This window comes from Archocentrus centrarchus, chromosome 7 (assembly GCF_007364275.1).
Source record: "Archocentrus centrarchus isolate MPI-CPG fArcCen1 chromosome 7, fArcCen1, whole genome shotgun sequence".
Taxonomy (NCBI): Eukaryota; Metazoa; Chordata; class Actinopteri; order Cichliformes; family Cichlidae; genus Archocentrus; species Archocentrus centrarchus.
This window is the reverse complement of record NC_044352.1, coordinates 1448820-1468218: the sequence shown is the minus strand read 5'-3', so window position 1 is coordinate 1468218 and position 19399 is coordinate 1448820. Positions and strand designations below refer to the sequence as shown.

Below are 19399 nucleotides of genomic sequence, written 5' to 3'. Positions count from 1 at the left end.
GCAGCACTTGGTGACAGTGGGAAGGAAAAACTCCCTTTAACAGGAAGAAACCTCCAGCAGAAGCAGGCTCAGGGAGGGGGGGTCATCTGCTGAGGGGGGAGAGCCAGAGATTAATAACTAATAATAATAATAATTGACAGGCAATGTGACATATGTATGTGGTTGCCTACTGCACCACTGAGCCACCCGGGCGCCCCGTAAACATGTTTATTTCTGCTGGAAAGTTTTAACATGGGAGTCTATGAGGACCGACTCACTGCTGCCTCTGCTGGACGGCAGAGGAACTGCAGCACGCACACACACACACACACACACACACACACACACACACACACACACACACACACACACCCTCGTTTTGTGTGTTTGTGTTTGCATGTTTTTACACACACATTAGTTCATATATCTGCATACATTAGTGAGGTGGCCTGTGTGCAGAGCTTCAGCCTCGATCTGTTACTGCATAGCTCTGTGTGTGTGTGTGTGTGTGTGTGTGTGTGTGTGTGTGTGTGTGTGTGTGTGTGTGTGTGCGTGCGTGCGTGCGTGCATGTGTGTCCCAGCCAGGAGTCAGCAGCAGACCTCATCCTCGACGCCCACTCACACTCCCTCTAGCTGACTGGCACCATGGCAACCGAAAGATCCAGCCAGCTGAGCAGGCGAGGCGGCCGGGCCGTGTGTGTGTGTGTGTGTGTGTGTGTGTGTGTGTGTGTGTGTGTGTGTGTGTGTTACTGGGTCAGGATGAGGAGGGTTGTTTTGCAGCAGCAGAGCTCAGAGAGCCTCCGGTGATCTTCACCCTTAACTGGAGGACAAATGAGACGTTTCTGAGTGCAAACAGATTCTTATATTTGCTACATTTTTAAATACAAAACTGCCAAGAAACTGAACACGAGGCTGAGGCTGAAAAAATAAAGAATAAATTCTGTAATAATGCCGTATTTAAATCATCAAAATATGCCAAAAAGGATTATTTACTATAATTATGTATTAATTTATAAACTGTGACAAAAAGTTATACTTAAAGTTTCTCAACTATGTTTATTTATTAATTTTTCTCTCTTCCTATTTATTTCCACAGACTTACCGATCTTACTGATTTTCATTATTACATTTCTTTCTTTCTTGTTGTTAGCGGTACGGAAGATTGAAACAGCCAAAATTACGAAAATAAAAACAAAAAATACATAAATTAATAAATAAATGAATATATATGTAGGCATTAAATTCATCTTTTTTTTTTAAATTTGCTTTTGTTTATTTATTTATTTATTTTCACTCAAATCGGCTCAGCACTATGGAGGACCAAAACAGGCAAAATCATACATAGATAGAACGATGCACCAGAAGTAATATTATCAAAATATCAGGGCCTGATTAATAAATTAATTTGAAAATTAGTTGATATTTATTTTGATTTGATTCCTTCCCTATTTAACCACTTTCCCATTTAATAAGAATAAATGAATAAAAATATCTTTAAACATCCAACAATGATATCCAAAATAAATGAATTGGTGAATGTGTGAACCTCCACCGCAGAGGTCTGAAAACCTGAATTTCTGACAGAGGTGATGTTGCTCTCTCCAGCTGCTCCTCCTCCTCCTCCTCCTCTTCAGCTTCGTCCTGGTTCGGGATGTTCCCGCCCCCTGCGTCTTAGCAACTGTCAGCAAACCGACAGGAGATTTCATCACTTACCGGTCAGAGTCAAACAGGACGAGAAGGAGGAAGAAGAAGAAAGAAGTTTCACGGGGAAGAGGCCTCAGACAGGACACAGCTCTGAGGACATGACGCTGTGATCAGTGTGGGGACGAATACGTCAGAAAATACTGAAGAAACATTATTTAAACATTATTATTATTAAACATTATTCAGGCCATTTCAAATAAAATCTGAGAAATCTTCAGTTCTTGTTTCTGAGATGAAATCCTGTGGTTTATTAAATCTGTGATATCTCCCATCACGCTGACTCTCACAGCTGCTTATAGAGAAAAAATGATGAAGCTGATTTTTGTCTTTAGACTGTGACTCTTGGAGTGGGTGTAAAATTGATCGGGTTGCAGTTTTTAAATGTGTTTTTCAGCCCAGAGATTTTTAGGTGGATATCTGCTGTACTTCTGAAGATGTGAAGGATCAAAAATGCTGGAAAAAATAATAAAAGCACTAAATTTAGACCCCGTGAACACTGAGGGCCTGTAACTCTGAAAGCATTCATTAAATAAAGTAAAAATCAGCTGATTCTGAGGTGGTCAGGTGGGAGGAGTCAGCAGTGATGTTACAGGTACGGTCTTGATCAGAGGCCTGAAAACTGCCATATACTTGAGTTATTTTTAATGGCCACCAGGGGGCGAGGCCCGTGGTTCCTTCGCTCCTGTAGGGGAAAATGGTGCCCCGCCCTGACCTCGGTGAACGCCTTCCTGCTGAGTTTTTATGGGCCGCTCGTCCTCAGGCGTACAGAGTAAACAGTAAACCGTTTACACGAGAACGTTTTCAGTCGCTTTACCGTTTCTGTTCAGACCGAAACATTTAAAAAACGGTCTGTTTACACGGAAACGCACGATGTTGAAAACGCTGTAGTTCCCGTTGCCGGGCGAATGTGCCAGTACCCCCGTTTTCAGGCCGTTCTCGTGTAAACGGGGCTTAAGTCGAGGAGGATTATCCAGCACGTACTCGATGGTTACCGAGTCTTAGATTACACTTTCATAGTCTGAACAACGGCTTCAAAACACCAAGAACGATGACCATAAAACCTTCATCTCGAGGCTTTGAGACAGAACGTCACAGCCTGACAGGTGAGGTCACAACCGGACAGGTGAGGTCACCTGTCAGTGGCTGTCATCCATCTATTACACTGTCTATGGTCTTCATACATAAATACAGATGCCGTGAGACCGGGCATGTGCTGCAATGATGTCACAGGATGAGGTCACCGGCTAGTTTTAGTTGCTGTATCTTACTGGGGCATTTCTTCCATGACTTCATGCTTTTGCTCACTGTGGTCATAATACCGACATCAGCTGGTACAACCTGAGCTTCCTCAAGGTAAGCACATCTCACAGGTGCAACCCCCCCCCCCCCCCTCCCCTCCCCAACCTGCTAATGCAGCCTGTAAAATGGGACCGTTATCCCGCAGTCTCACGCCTGAGATTATACTTTATATCAGGCGCTGGGATGAGAGCGCACTGAGAATCCCAGTGTGTCAGAAAATGGCACTAAAGTGGGATTAATGAATCTGTGCTGAGGGTACGCAAACCTGTCTGAAAGCCTGCACCATAACTCAGGCCATAACCCAGCATGCACCTCACCAAAACTGTAACAGCTGACAGTGACAGCTGCTTCTTCACTCTAAGAATCAACAGGAAGAGAGAAACTCCACCACCAACCAGCAGAACGACGAGTGCACTTCTACATAAACGCAGAAGTACAGCTCAGACTTTAGGGTGCATCCTGTTCCTTATGTTTACCACACACTGCAGCAGCAGCATCCACTGTGAGCTCTACACTGTGACTCAGTCAAGCCTCTCAGTCTGCTGTTTGGACTTCTGGCTGACGGCTGCTGCTGGACGGGTCGAGTCTGTGACCTGGTACTTCTTTAACATCATTATCTCCTCACAGACAGGGGTCGGTTTGCACCACCTGCCTGTGCCGGGCCTCCCGGACAGAAGAGGGGGAGCAGGAGGAGAAACTCGGGTGTTTTGAAACACACTTTCACTTCCCGTGACAGCGGGCTATTTTCATCCTCTGCTCGAGTTTCTCATTTTTTCTGAGTCCTACGGGGAAAGTCAGGGGCCTCCAGAAAACACAGACACACAAACATAACGGCCGAGTTTGGACTCAGCGTCAGCTGTTTGTAGAAAACATGAGCTTATCCTGACTCCTTTCAAAATAAAATCCTTATTTCTGTGACACCAAAACTTTAATTTTCCTTTTGCTGTTTTTTAAACTTACTGAGCTGCTTAATTTTTGGTTTATTCTGTTTTATTGCTGTTGTAACACAGAAGTAACCCAACTTTTGGAAAATCCAAGTAACTTAATATCAAGCTTTTATTTTGTAAATCTCATCACAAAAGTTCTGAGGCTAAGTTTTTGCTGAGATGTCTCAAAATGCTGCTGAGGTGTGTCCCCAGGAAAAAGCTCTGATCAGTGCTGGTGTAGGAGCCGGAGAAGGTGGAACAGGAAGTGAAGCGATTGTGGAGTTTGTTTGTTTTTTCAGTTTTCTTCAGGAAGTTTCATGTTTTCTGAGGAATCTGTTAATCTGAGAGACTCTGAGCTGTTGGTGCTGAAGACCATCATGATGGTCGTCTTCCATCCAGCCACGTGCACCAGGTCATTAAAAACAGATCACTCAGCATCAACTGCAGCTACACAACAGCAGGTGTGACATCATGTTTGTCATGAAGATGAGCATAAACATGCTGTGAGTCTGTTACAGGGGGCCTCTGGGGAACATGCAGGGGTCTGATAACCGTTAACACTAGAACTCCCACAGGTGGTCATTTTGACCACAATACATTATTTACATAAATTTATAATAAATAAATATCATATGTATAAATATAGTATGTAATCAATAAAAGATCAAATGGATTTGTAATGTTACCAATCAATTAAAGATGGTCGTGGCCATGGTCATATCTGTCATATTGATGTCATATTGGTGAAATTGAAGCTTTTCGATCCCTGAAAGCTGCCACCTGCTGTTGATGGGCAGTCGCTCCTGGTGTTCTCGTGAACTTGAAAAAAGCTGACTGCACTTTTATTTAAACCCTAGTGGGGGGGTGTCCCCATTAGAGGTGGCTGTTGACCCATTGTTATTCATCATCACATGAGCCAGTGTGTAGGTCATGACCACAAAGGGAGACCTGTGAGACCTGGTCACTTCAGGTGGCCTCAGTAGGTCACCTGAAGTAAGGTGTGAATGGAGTCTGAGGCACCTCAAAGAATCTGTAGGCTGTGTTGTAGGAAGCTGACAGCTGGTGTCATAAACCACCACCTCTGCTCAACGATGGCCGTTCACAGTGGACATAGATGGCTGCTTTCACTCCTCTTTCAAACAGTCTTTGTTCTTGGTCCAAAATATGAACAGAGGCATCCTCAAAAGACATGTGGTTATCCCAACTGGGCCTTCATCAACTCAGTGAAGATGCACAGGAAAGAAAGTCGGACACCAGCTAACACGCTCTCTTATGCAGCAGGTTTGTCAGAGAAATGCAGGAGAATTTTCTCCAAGCACAACATCCCAGCCACACTCTGAGTCAAAAACTGGTCCTAAGGACAAAACTCCCAAACACAAGCTAAGCAGCATAGTGTCTGCTGTGCAGTGCAGCGAGGAGTGATTGGACCTCTACAGAAACTAAACAGCCGCTCCATAAATGCATAACATAAGATAGAAGATCCACTTCAGCATGACAAAACTCAGCTGTACTTCTGCACCTAAAGGATGAAGGACACTCTTTGAGGATGCCAGTGTTCACATTCTGGATACTTTGAAAGAGGCGTCAGTGTCCACTGTGAACGACCATCACTGAGCAGAGATGGTGGCTTACAACACCAGTTGTAATGACCCACACCTTTTTTTACATCTTAGCTTATGTACAAGAACACATGAATAACAATGGGTCAATGACCTCCTCCACAGGGGACAACTCCCACTTGGGTTTAAACACCCAGGATTCTCCACCTTCTCCAGCCTGAAGAAGCTTCTTGGATAAGAGGGGAACTGACCACTCGCCTTTTTTCGAGCTGTTGAGAAAACCATGACCTGGATTACAGGTCATCAATCAACATTTAGTTGATTGGTAACATTACTGATCCATGTATTCTTTGATGTTTTTTTTATATTATATTGATTTTTTATGAATTTAAGAAAATAATGTATGGTGGTCAAAATGACCACCTACAGGAGTTCTAGTAGTTCTAAAATTCTGGGAGTTCTGGTGTTAAAGGGTTCAGATCTGCACATTAGGGGGTTAAAAAGTAAAAATGAACGTGCAGCAGCATCACTCTGAAGGCCCTCACATCACATGACCCTGCAGAGCTCTTCGTTCCTCTGGTTGAGGTGATGTTTACAGGAACATTTCCTCCAAGCGTTTAATGTCAGACCGTTCGTTTTCTCTGATGACTCCTTTAAGAACAACAGCGCGCTGTTTGTGCTGCTGGCTTAACTGAAAACAAAGCCGGCCTCAGACCAGCTGAGCGGCGCGACGCTCTCGTGGGAAAACCGGCAGTTTGGGCCGAAGAAGTGAGGTGATTCGTTTCATAGCGCTGTGATGTCTTCTGTTAACGAGGCTTAAATTAAAGTGGGCCGTCTCCATGTTTTTTATCCGTGGACTCTACCAGAGCAGCCTAAATACAAACCCACCTCCAAGAAAGTTGGACTGCTGCATAAATACAAGGATGTGCAGATCTCACAAATCCAGATTTTATTCACAAATAGAACAGAGAAAACATATCAGATGTTTAAATGGAGAAAAATAACCAATTTAAGATAAAATATGAACTCATTTTGAATCTGATGGCATTAAAAAGTCTCAAAAAAGTTGTAATGGAGCAACAAAGTCTGGAAAAGTCAGAGGTGCTAAAGAGAAACAGCTGGAGGAAGATTTTAAAGTGAGCAGCAGGTCTAAAAAGAGCATCTTAGACAGGCAGAGTTTCTCAGAGTAAGGATGGGCAGAGGTTCACCAACCTGCAAAACAACATAAAACTGTGAAGACTGTGAAGGTCTCATCATCTAAAGGATTCAGGGTCCGGCTGCTGAACCGGCCTGCAGTCCAGGAACCAAAAACAGGAGTGCTGAGCAGCTGGAATCCTCCATCAGACAGTACGGGACAACATTCCTTTCCCAAAGTCCAGCAGCTGCTCTCCTCAGTTCCAGATGTTTACAGACTGATGTTAAAGCAGAGGATGCTGCACAGCTGGAAACACGGACCTGTGACAGCTTTAGAGACGAGCTGCTGCCATCAAACTCAACATGAGCTCAGATTTTGATTCAAATGGTTCATTTTCTCACTTTAAACATCTGATCTGATTTTATTATTTTCTACTGTGAATAAAATCTAGCTTTATGACCCCACCCCACCCAACCAGCAGTTTATCCTCTGTCTAAACTTGTTCCTCGTTTAAAAGAGTGTTCTTCTGATTGGCTGCCCTCCAGAAACAGAAGCTTTACCCTCACTCGGTGACATCATACAGACCAAAGAGCTGAAAAAACTGTGATAAACTGAGTGTTTGGAGCAGTCTGCAGCCTGAGCTTTGGCTCATTATTGGGAACTTGAGCATCCAGTATTGGAACAGGAATTATGTGACAGGAAATACTATAAAGAAAAACAGGTGAGAGAAACTACAGGATTTTATTGGATGTTACTTATCACTAATTAGCAGGTATCTAATTAGTGACACATCCCACATCCCACTCATTAGTGTGTGATGATCCAATACAGTCTATGGATGCAGCCTGATAACCAGGCTAGCTGGCATTAGCTGAGAACTTTGCGCCTGTAGTCCAAATATGGTCACATTGAAACAAAAAAAAAATCACGGCAGCAGTGAAAACAGTAAGGCCCTGTGCAGGAATCAGTGGGCGATGGCGTGTTGGTTGTTTCCATCTTTTATATACAGTCTCAGTTCATCTACAGAAGCTTTTCTTTCCACCAGCACTCAGGTGTGTGTGTGTGTGTGTGTGTGTGTGTGTGTGTGTGTGTGTGTGTGTGTGTGTGTGTGTGTGTGTGTGTGTCTGCATACTCGGCAAGGAATCAGCTGTGACACAGAGGAACCTTTAAAATAAAGAAACACACATTAGGTTCCACCCATGAAAACCACACAATAACCACCAAACCCACCCTCAGGATTACTTACAATGAGAAATAATAAGATAACAGTAATGAGCCCAGCTGCTGACGTAAAGAAGAAACGGGAGAGTTTGGATCAATATGAGCGACAAGTGCACAAAACACGCCTGGATCTTTTTCATTGGTGCATTCAAACCTATTTTATTTATATCCACCAATGTCACTGTAATAATCCAGTGTGGGCCCAGTGTGTGTGTGTGTGTGTGTGTGTGTGGGGGGGGGGGGGGGGGGGGGGGGGGGCACTGTGGGGTATACTGGGCACGTTTTACGTTTTATGGGGCAAAGCTGAGATGACTCACACAAAATGTTAAAATTTCAGTTTATATAATTTCATTTGCATTTTTTTATCTTTAACTTTGGGTCGCTGACTTGTCCTCCTAAAGTACTCCATGCAGTTACTGCACCCCCCCCCGTCATTAAGCTGATGCTGCATTTTTCACACAGTGAGTCTGGATTTTTTAAAGGGAAGTAAACTTTGTAGATTTTATAGAGACATAACTTGTTACTCGTCTGCTTTCAGCTGACCATGTTAACCTTGCTCCTGCTGTGAAGTCCTAACTGTCAGCGCTCAGCCTGCTGCTGCTGCCTGGGGGGTTAGAGGAGGGTGCAGCCTGCGGGTCTGCTCGCAGCAGCGCGCCGCTCGTTTTTTTTGGTCGTATTTGATACTTCCTGCTTCTGAGCAGCAGCGTGCGGGTCCCGTTCGCTCAGGCCGGCCCGACGCGCTCCGCATGTGTCGCAGTTATTTGTCCGTATTTCAGAGGCGTATCGGCGGCGGTGCTGCTGCTGCGGAGGTTCTGGTGTGTTCTGGTTTATTTGAAAAGCGAATGAAGCGAAGCGCTGCGCTTTAAGGGGCAGAGGAGGAGCAGGAATCAAACAGGTGTCCGGTCGTCTCCCATCAGCCCGGAGGAGGAAGAGCGGGGAAGGAGGGGTATTCAGGACGCTGCTGAGAGGCGGACCGAGCCGCTGGTCTCGGGCACAGGTGGCTTCTGTTTTCCGACACATCGATGGCGATGGAGACCCGACGGCCAACCGCTCGTTTCTGAAAGAAAGCACGAACCTCAGAAGAGGAAGAGGTGGAGGTGGAGGAGGGGAAACTGTGACCGACATCCCCCACGGGACAGGCCGAGCGACCCACGCTGCTAACAGGTGTGTCTGAGGAGGTCGCGGAGCCGCCGGGTCACCCACCGCCCTGCCTCCCTTATCTCCTGTCTCCCTCCTCACATCCGAGCGGGAGCAGCTCTGGAATTGCATTTGCAGTTTTTGGACGTCCCAGCGGGCTTTAATTCCTCTTTTTGCAGCGACCCGCTGGTGTGTAAAAAGCAGAGAGGAGGAGGCGGAGGCGTCCAAACGGCTCATTTTCAGACGTTAATTGAAAAAAAAAAAAAAACTGAGTGAGGGCCGTTTTTTCTCTCTCTCTCTCTCTCTCTCTCTCGAGGAACGGAGACATTTAAACAGGTTCTGTTCGGGTCTGAGCTCAACCACACGTTTGGAGATCTGCTTGGATTTTTTTCACCAGGTTGGACCCGTTCCGCCCCCCGGTGAGGAGGCAGAAAGCCGACGTTTGTCCGGTGGATTCCTTAGAACCAGGCGAACCGGACTGTGAGCGAATTTACGCACAACAGAGCGGCTCTTTCTCCCCGGACCGCTTATCATGACAACGAGGAAAGCCGGCAGCGTGGGGGACGCGGTGACCACCCCCTCCACCAACAACCAGCAGCGGAGCCAGAGTCCCGGGGCTCCGGCGGAGGCGGCGGAGATGTTCGGGGAATTTCAGGACTGGTGCCTGCGCACGTACGGGGATTCCGGCAAGACCAAGACCGTGACCCGGCGCAAATACAACAAGATCCTGCAGACCCTGCTGCAGGGGGACGAGGAGAACAACAACGGGCTGTTCCTGCACGAGAAGAGCGGAAACCACATCAACGCCAAGTTCAAGTTCTGGGTCAAGTCCAAAGGCTTCCAGGTCGGGACGCTGCCGGACGGGAAGAACGGCTCCGCGGACAGACCCGTGCTCTACGTGCCCATCAAGGCGGCGACGGTTAGTGTCTCTTCCTCTTTCTGTCCGAGCTGTTTGTCCCATTGTCATCATGTGTCTGTCAGGCTGCCTGTATTTGAATCAGGAAATAAAAGCGTGAACTGCACAACTTCACCTGGCTCAGTGCCACCGCAGCAAACACCTGTTCCACCTGAGCTCGACCTGCTCAACAGGACAACATGGAGCAAAACTTGACGTTTTTGTCACCCCGTTAAAAAAAAAAAAAAAAAAAAAACAGTAAAAGGAAGAGATGTTTGTGTTTGGAGGGGTGCGTTAATTTTACAGGCAAATGTGCAGCGCTGCCTCATAATTCATGTTTCAGGATTAAACCGAACTCCAGCGCTTCGTCTCACTGCTGGCAGATTCATTCATTTACAGCATTTTGGTGCATGCCACCCTCATCGGGTACATGAGTAACATCTCTGTATATGCACACACACGAAGGTGTGTGATGCACTGCATGGTTCCCACTCTATAAAGGCACCTGATACGTATTTAACTGCTTATTTTATTACATGCAAACCCCATGTTTCCATCTCTGCCTATAGAATAAATGGAATATAATTAATAGTGTAATATTTTGATAACAGTTTAGCTTTAAAAAGACTGATTTGTGAAAGGTTTTGAAGGTGCATTGATGTTATTGGCTGAGTGCTCGTAAATATGCCTGCAGTGTTCCTCAGATTAATCTCATCAGTCTCCTGATTAGATGTTGGGATGATTGAGGCATTTTCTATATGTGTGTGTGGGAATGTGGAGCTCCATATGCCTAATGAAGGTGACGAGCCAAAATTTTGTAATGAATCAATATTCCAGCAGTAAGAGAGACGTGTGCGGGAGTTTGTTCCTCCAAAACACGTGATTCAGGTGTGCAGACACGTGGTTTTTGGGTTAAAAGGACCCGTGTGGGGAAAACGAGCCTCCTGTGTTGTAGACATCGCTGATATAGCATTTCCTTCTGAGTAATTCATCTGTTCATCCAGACCAGCAAAAATACATAAAATAAGTCAGTGTTACAGTCCTGGGGAAAGGCTCCTGACATTTTTAAATATGAGTCATCTTTTCTAAGGTCGCCCACATATGAACTGGTTTATTTTATAAAAATATTTCACTGTTAAAGTGTTTAAATTGGTAGACATTGAGAACCACCCCATATATTAATACTACACCTGAACTCAGGTAATTTCATAAAAGAAGCTCCAGTTCATTAATGGTGAACATTAATTAATAGAAAGACTTCTTTGAACAGTCTAGTAGGAATGGGATCTAACAAACATGTTGCTGGTTTGGAGGAAGTAACTATTGAAGTTAACTCTGAAAGATCAACTGGAGCCAAAGAGTCTAAACAAATACCAGCAGTGCTGAAAGCAGCCGAACATGAAGAATAATCTTTGAGATGGTTATGAATAATTTTTTCTCTAATGTCTAAAATTTTATTTGTAAAGAAATCCATGAAGTCACTGCTAGTTAAAGTGAAAGGAATACTCGGCTCTACAGAGCTCTGACTCTTTGTCAGCCTGGCTACAGTGCTGAAAAGAAACCTGGGGTTGTTCTTATTTTCTTCAATTAATGATGAATAGTAAGATGTCCTAGCTTTATGGAGGGCTTTTTTATAGAGCAACAAACTCTTTTTCCAGGCTAAATGAGCATCTTCTAATTTAGTGAGACGCCATTCCCTCTCCAGCTTTCGGGTTACCTGCTTTAAGCTGTGCGTTTGTGAATTATACCACGGAGTCAGGCACTTCTGATTTGAAGCTTTCCTTTTCAGAGGAGCCACAGTATCCAAAGTTATACGCAGTGAGGATGAAAAACTATTGACGAGATAATCGACCTCACTGGGAGCAGAGTTTAGGTAGCTGCTCTGCACTGTGTTGGCACTGAAGAGCATAATAATGAAGGAATTAGATCCTTAAACTTAGTTACAGCACTTTCAGAAAGACTTCTACTGTAATAAAACTTATTCCCCACTGCTGTGTAATCCATTAAAGTAAATGTAAATGTTACTAAGAAATGATCAGACAGGAGGGGGCTTTCAGGGAATACTGTTAAGTCTTCAGTTTCTATGCCATATGTTAGGACAAGATCCAGAGTATGATTAAAGTGGTGGGTGGGCTCCTTTACATTTTGAGAGAAGCCAATTGAATCTAAATTTTAAATTTTGTGGTTAGGGTGTGCGTGGGTTAGAGTCTCATGGATTGTCTCAGAAACACCATCCAGGGTCCGACTGTCCTGAGTCCAGTGATATATGATCCGTGACTGTACCAGTGCTTTACATTAAAACATGTATGACGTGGTTCATGCTGCATAAACACGAGTGAAGTGATGTTGTATGTCTTACAATTAGCACAGTAAAATTTATTTTACTTAACTAACAGGTTAAAATGATCTTCATCTTCAACAACATCATGTTATTCACTTTAAACAGGTTGAAACACAAACCGTAACTGGACCAATCAATCAGTCCAAATCTGACGGATGTCTTCTTAAAATTGTACTTTAGCTAAGTAAAAAGGCACTAATTACACCGGAGGAGAGGAAGGTTTATCCACAATGTAACCAAATAAAACAATATTAGTCCATTAAAAACAAACCGAGCTCTAAAGAATAAGACGCAGGTCTGAAGAGCTGCAAAGCAAGCTCAGATGTGACCAGCTGGCAGGACCATGCTGCTTCAATCTTCAAGGTCAAAAATCTTTGACCTGAATCCTAAAAACTGATAATCATGATTTCACTGTCCCGTTCAGGTCAAACTAATTAATTAGTATCTGAACAACACTTCCTGACTGAAAACTGGCTCCCAGCTTCCTCGATTTTCAGACGTTCCTGATATCGGACCTCCAGCTCCTCCGTTCTTCCTTCTGGTTCATCCACAGATGTCATGTATGAGGAGCCCTGGTTCATGACTTTTAACCTGTGCGTCTGTGTTTGTGGTCACCAGTTTTACAGTATTTTTGTATCCTTGAGCTTCTCATCAGTCTGCTCTAAGATGCACTGATCAGCCCGTTTATATGACAGGAATATTTTCCACCTTTAAACGTCAGAAAAGCTCTGCTGCTGGAGGTTTGAGGGGGCAGTGGGTGGGTGGGTGGGGGTGGGGGTGGGGGGCAGGGTCACACATCATTTGTTTAATTTTTAAATACTCTGAAGATGCGCTGCTTGGCATCCACACAGGAAGTGATCAGCTCTTCACACGTCGCTTTGTCGTTAGCAGTCGGCCGCCTGCTCATGGTTTAGGCTCTGGTTGCCTTGGTAACTCTCTACCATCTACTACTGTGTCATATGTCAATCAGCAGCATCCTTGGCTCTCATTGGTAGTTGCTTCAGTTGCTTACCTTTAAGTTGGGGAAAGGGTTTAATGCAGGATCTGTCCACTTTGTGACCCCACCTCCAGCTCTTCCCTATGAAAGGCACGCCCACTGACACTAAAACTGTGACCGCGAACACCAACCTCACCGTGCTGTGGCCGTGGGCTGGGAGGACAGGAGGGCTCCGGGCTTACAGTAACGTCCAACATGGGGGCGGGTAGCCAGCCAGCTGTAACTGAGCCCCACGGTGTGTGTCTGACACCGGGGGCTTCATCACATCCACGCTGTGATTGCGAGCTGGGGTTCACACTGGCCCCCTTCATTCAAGTAATTCATTTTATTATAAGCGAGCCTCACTGTCATCTGAGTACATGTGTTTCCAACCCGGGCATCACACATTCAGGATCAGAGGTGGGGCAGAGAGGGGGTAACAGGCCATCAGCTCAGCCACCAACAATGAAGACCCCCCCCCCCCCCCCCCCCCCCAAACACAGCCATAAACATGGACGTCCTGCAGCATCATTAATGACGTCATATTCACACATTTATGAGGTTTCATGTTTTTAAATAATACACACTGTTCTTCATGCACATAAATCAGCCCGGTGCTCACCAAAGGAGGTTTGGCCTGGCCCCAAAGGAAGATCAGCAGGAATGTGATTAAAATATTCTCATCCTGTATTATTTTTTTCTACGTGGGGCTTAATTCACTCACATTCCTGTTTGTCAGAGGGACAGAGGTGTTGGAAGACAGAAACTGTTAGCAGATCAGTCCTGCTTACAAAAGCTCATTAAAAGCCAGAAATAACCCTGATATTACTGCTGTCCACAGAGCGCAGTGCTAACTGTTTAAACTCCTGCTCTTTATCTGGTTTCACTGCCTCGGTCAGTCTGATAGTGTGGCTGGTGACTGTGGGCTGTCCACCATGGATGGTCACCTCCACATACTCTTTGGTATTGACGAGAACTGTTTCTACCTTTCATGGCTGACACCTCTTTAACCCCATGGTTGTGTTGGTGTCACCCGATGGAGTTTGTACCTGACGGTACTGAAGCTTGTTTCTGCCACTGAATTTTAAATTTTTATTTTTTTTTCCAACCATAACTCGAAATTTAATGTTAATAAGTTGAAATTTTAAGTTAGAGTGTGACTCAAACCAAGTCACACCCTAAGGCAAAAAAGAAGACCGACAGATGCTTCTTTTACTCCTCTTTCAAACTATGTCCACTGTGAACAACCATCATTGAACAGAGGAGGTGGATTACGTCTCCAACTTTCCCCCACTTACAGTGCTGACCTCAACCCCCCATCACACCTTTGTTCAGGTGACCTCAATAGATCACTTGATACAGTGGAGTGAAGTCCCACATAGGTTTCACTGAAACCACTGATTGAAATGCGCCACGCCTTCTTTCACACCTTGGCACATATGATTATGCACATGAACAATAGTGGGTCACAACCACTTCCAGGGGACTACGCCCACAGCAGTTTAAATACCTGGGTCTCTCCACCTTTTGGTTTGAGAACTGAAGAAGCCTTTGGGATGAGAGCAGGAACGTCTTCAGGAACTTAAAGAAGTCCAGTCGCCTTTTTTCAAGCTGCAGAGACTGTGACATTAAGCAGTCACGGCCTTCATGGTGGTCATGTTCAAACCTGGTACTTCTGGTTGACCGTAGCCTGGACTGAAGAGGGATGACACAATGACTGAATGAAAGCACAGCTCTTATTTAAAATTCTTTTATTTTTTAAAAATACGTATGTACTGTAATCTCATGTATAACTACAGTTTGGGTGTCTGTGGAAAGCGGGTCGAGGCTCTGATCTTACAGGTCAGTGTGATGCTGTAGTTACTGCTCAGCTAATTTCACACCGTCCTGTAATCATTTAATATTCAGTTTATCAGGCATGTCGCAGACAGGATTGTGAGTCTGTGACTGTCTGTGTCAGCCGCTGGTCTGTTGAGTCTGCAGTATCGGCGGATTTATGTGTTTATAAGAGCAGAAAAACTGCCTGCTGGCAGCTCGTTATGCAGGCATTGGCGTATCACTGATAAAAGAGCAGTGTTGCAAACTTAGCGACTAGATTCAGCAATTTTTTTTCCAAAAAAGTAATTAGCGACAAATTTAGTGACTTTTTCCGCTGAAGTCAGCGACTTTCAGAGAGTTTTGGAGGTAGACCGGACACCTGAAATTCTCTGCTGTCACCGTGTTTGGTGAACATACAGCCTTCATACTGCGTCCCTTCATATGCCCCTCCCTGAGCCTGGTTCTGCTGGAGGTTTCTTCCTGTTAAAAGGAGTTTTTCCTTCCCACTGTCACCAAGTGCTGCTCATAGGGGGTCGTTCTGACTATTGGGTTTTCTCTGTATTATTGTAGGGTCTTTACCTACAATATAAAGCACCCTGAGGTGACTGTTTGTTGTGATTTGGCACTACATATTAGGCAAATTAGGTGATGACATCATATAGCGAGTTCTAGCGACTTTTAGGACAGCCAATAGCTACTTTTCTTTACTGAGGAGTTGGCAACAGTGTAAAAGAGACAGAAAGACGGTAGTGGCCACAGTACTAAAGTTGAGGCTTCACTTTGGGATGTTACAAACCAAAGAGTGACAGCCATCTTTCAGATACAGGCTTTGTTTGTGGTGCTTGTTCTTCATGTTCTCCTGGTACCTGAGCGAGCAGCGAGGAAGCAGTGATCATAAAATCAGAAACGAGCCGGTGTCCTCGCCTCTCGGCACTCTTGCTCTTCGGCTTTCCGTTTGTGCTTCAGCCTTGAGCAGTGCAGGAAGTAGACAGCAGGTGATTGTGGGTCTAACGGTGCGTGTCCTGCTGTTTCTCAGATCTCTCTGTGTGAGATTTATTTATTTCTGTATTGTGTCCTCGTGCAGACTGACGCTGTTTGTGTTTTTGTGCTGTCTCCTACCTGCTGAGCGAGGTGACAAACACTCGCCTGGAGGTGTTGAACTAAACGGGATCTTACCGCTGCTGGATGAGCAGCATCCTGTCTGATGGCGTCACGCTGAGCGGGGAACGACCCGATCAACAGCTGATCGCACACAAACTGACTCACAGGTAGTGCGTGTGCGTGTGTGTGTGTGTGTGTGTGTGTGTGTGTGTGCGTGCAGGTGGAGTGTAGTGCCTGGCTGATCTCTCAGGTGTTCTGTGAGTCAAACATTTTGACTGTAACACACATGAACTGTTACTCTCAGGGGTTCCCAGCACATCCCAGCCTGCATGTTATCAGAGCTGATAGAGGGACAGCTGCAGACACAGCCCTCCATTCAAAACAGTGTGACAGAAAAACCCAACCTTAGATGGATGAATGTTTCAGTCAGGGCAGCAGCAGCAGCAGTAAAGGTGTAAGATGCTCCTCCAATCAGGTGCTTCGTGTCCTCCACCTGTTGTCTTCTTCTTCTGTTAGTCTGTCTTTTTCCTTGCTGTGATTCAGGCTCTTCAGAGCGAGGATGCTCCTGTGGATTTTGAATGATGCTGATTCACGGTGCTGAGAACACACCTGGCCCGTGTCCGCGTTTCATAAATCCAGCTGTAGTTTGGCATGCACTTATTTTTAGTAGTGTAAAAACATTTGTGCCCACTGTCAGTGAGTGAGGCTCTCTGTCTGTCTGCCTGATGTGACCTGTGATGTGTAATGCAACAGCATGCAGTAACATAGAAATGCACTTCAGAGCAGAGCATCAGTGGAGTCTTTTCCTTGTAGTTCTCTCTCCATCAAGAACATTTCATTTAGTCCTAACAGATACAACGATAAAAAACAATTCATGAAGACTTTCGAAGGAAAAGTTGAGGTGTGGTCGTAGCCTTGGCTTCAGAGTCGGCAGCGTCTGTTCTTCAAAAGCTTTAAGGTTTAAAAACTCGAGAACGATCTCACCTAAGGTGCCGTTTACACGAGACCGTTTTCATTTTGAAACGGTGTCGTTTTGATGCGTTTCGCCCTTCTGTTTACACGACAACAGAGTGAAAACGATGTGTTTCAGAAACGGGGTCCAGAGTGGAGCGTTTCAGAAACGCACCGGCTTGCGTTTTCGTGTAAACACTTGAAAGCGGGGTGATTTGAAAACGCTCGACTCGCACATGCGTACTATGGTTGAGACGGCCAGTTTTTCGCGCACGCGCAGACTGATAAACAGTACTCGCGGATTCACGAGTGCTTCTTATGCTTTTCCTGTGTTTTTACCGTTTTGTAATTCAGCGTTGTGTGCAGCAGCGATCCAACCTCATCATCTGTCCACACAAAACCTCTCACATTGGCCGTTTTGTAAGTAATGAACAATTTGCCGCACTACCTACTGTGTCACTCCACGCATGCGCGTCTTGCGTAAACAAACTGCAAAGAGAAAACCAACGCCAACTTGTGGCCTGGCATGGGAACTACATCGTTTTCATCGTTTCACATGTCCTCGTGTAAACGCGGATCGTTTCTGAAACGCCATCGTGTAAACGAAAGGCTGAAACGCATCAAAACGACACCGTTTCCAGTGAAAACGGCTTCGTGTAAACGGCACCTAAGATGGTCAACTTCACACCACTGTTGAAGGACACCTGATGTGTTCTTGACTAGAAACCTGTGTTCAAGAAAGTGTTTTCCTGCAGTCGTCTCAATACGAGCTCAAATGTATGTCGACACACCTGTGAGACCTCCCACAGATCCCCTCTGTGTCCTGCAGCTGGTCCTGCTCGGCTGGTGGTCCCGCTGAAGTGACTGAAACCGAGAAACCTTTCTCTTTGTCACAAACTCCGTCCTTCAGCATTTGTAGGATTTTTTTTGTGCTCGCTCACATCACACAAAATATTTTTTTCTTGTTAAATTTTATATTGTAAGAGTTGTTTTTAATCACCCGGCCACACTTCAGCGAGCTGAGCTGAAACAATGAGGCATCAACGACTCCTGGCAGAAAAAAAAAAACCCTTTCAATTAATTGAATGGGGAACTTTTTAATTAGCTTAATTAGCAGTGCCCACCCCCCAGTCTCACTGCTGGGAGTCTTTGGTTTGTGAAACTCACCCTGAGGATCACACACGACTCTGATTAAGGTAAAATATTGTGACAGTAGTGCGTGTCGGTGTAATCAGCACTGTGACTTCATGGTTTGGGTTTCTATGATTAATAAATGCACTGATCAGATTTCACTCAGAATCTACGTTTATAATGAAAAATTATTACACTGTTATAAAATACAAATTAAAAAGTCCTCTGGCTTGCTCACTTGCTTAGTTATTTATTCATGAAATAAACAAGAACAGCTTTGCATGATCACAGATCAAAACAATCCATCTTTGTCTCAGCCTCTTAGTTTATGCTATGGTTTTAGCTCCTCCTCTTTAAGACAGTCTTTCTTCTGATTGGCTTTCTTAGATGACCATATAAGGATATCTTCTCTCTATGACATCACCCAGATCCAAAAGTATAAAAAACAGTGCTACGCTGAGTGTTTAGAGCAGTCTGCAGTGTTTGTCTCACACAGATTACTGAACATACACTGAGCTCATTATTAGAAACATCAAAGCAACAGAGCAGAATAGGTTCACTTCATTCTTTTAACCGGGCTGTGCTACAGATCTGAATTCATCTGCAAGCATCAAACTCTGGGGCTACAAATCAAAGCTGCAGTTCCTCTGCTGTCCAGCAGAGGCAGCAGTGAGTCAGTCCCCATAGACTCCCATGTTAAAACAAGCAGAAATAAAGATGAAACAGAAACTGCTTTGGTCTCTGTAGATAACTTAAAGTTTGCATTATTAGGGGCGTGGCCTCTCTGACGACAGGTGGATGGTGACACAGGTGGCTGTAGCTGCGAGCTGTCTGCTAGGCCTCCCCTCAGCTAACTGGAGTCCCTGAACTGGACCCCTGCACTGTGTTTGTGCTGTTGGAGCATTTTTAATGCAATGATCTGACCAATAATATGGCTGCTGTGGCTTCACTGGACTAAAAGACTGTTCAAGAAGGCGGAGCTCCAGTTTGCTCAGTGAGATTCTGGGATTTAATTGGGTTTTACTGATCAGCAGGTGTGTGTGTGTGTGTGTGTGTGTGTGTGTGTGTGTGTGTGTGTGTGTGTGTGAGAGACACTCCTTTACAGTGGTTAGCATAGCATGTGGTCACTTCAGGAAACAAAGGACCAAGATGGCGGCAGCTAAAATGTTAATGCTGAGCCGGTGGGTTTGTCTTCTCTGCACATCCCACGATGCCCTCCTTTTTTG

The 19399-nt window shown here is 45.0% G+C and overlaps 1 protein-coding gene across 1 annotated transcript in view; it reads left to right on the top strand.

Annotated features, from left to right (window-relative positions):
* Positions 1-8562: 8562 nt before the first annotated feature.
* Positions 8563-19399, top strand: part of LOC115782780 (nucleolar protein 4-like) — a 139992-nt gene continuing 129155 nt past the window's right edge. Inside the window, exon 1 of the mRNA XM_030733194.1 lies at positions 8563-9879. Coding sequence (XP_030589054.1) covers positions 9493-9879 — 387 coding nt within the window. The 5' untranslated portion in view covers positions 8563-9492. The remainder of the gene's footprint in view (positions 9880-19399) is intronic.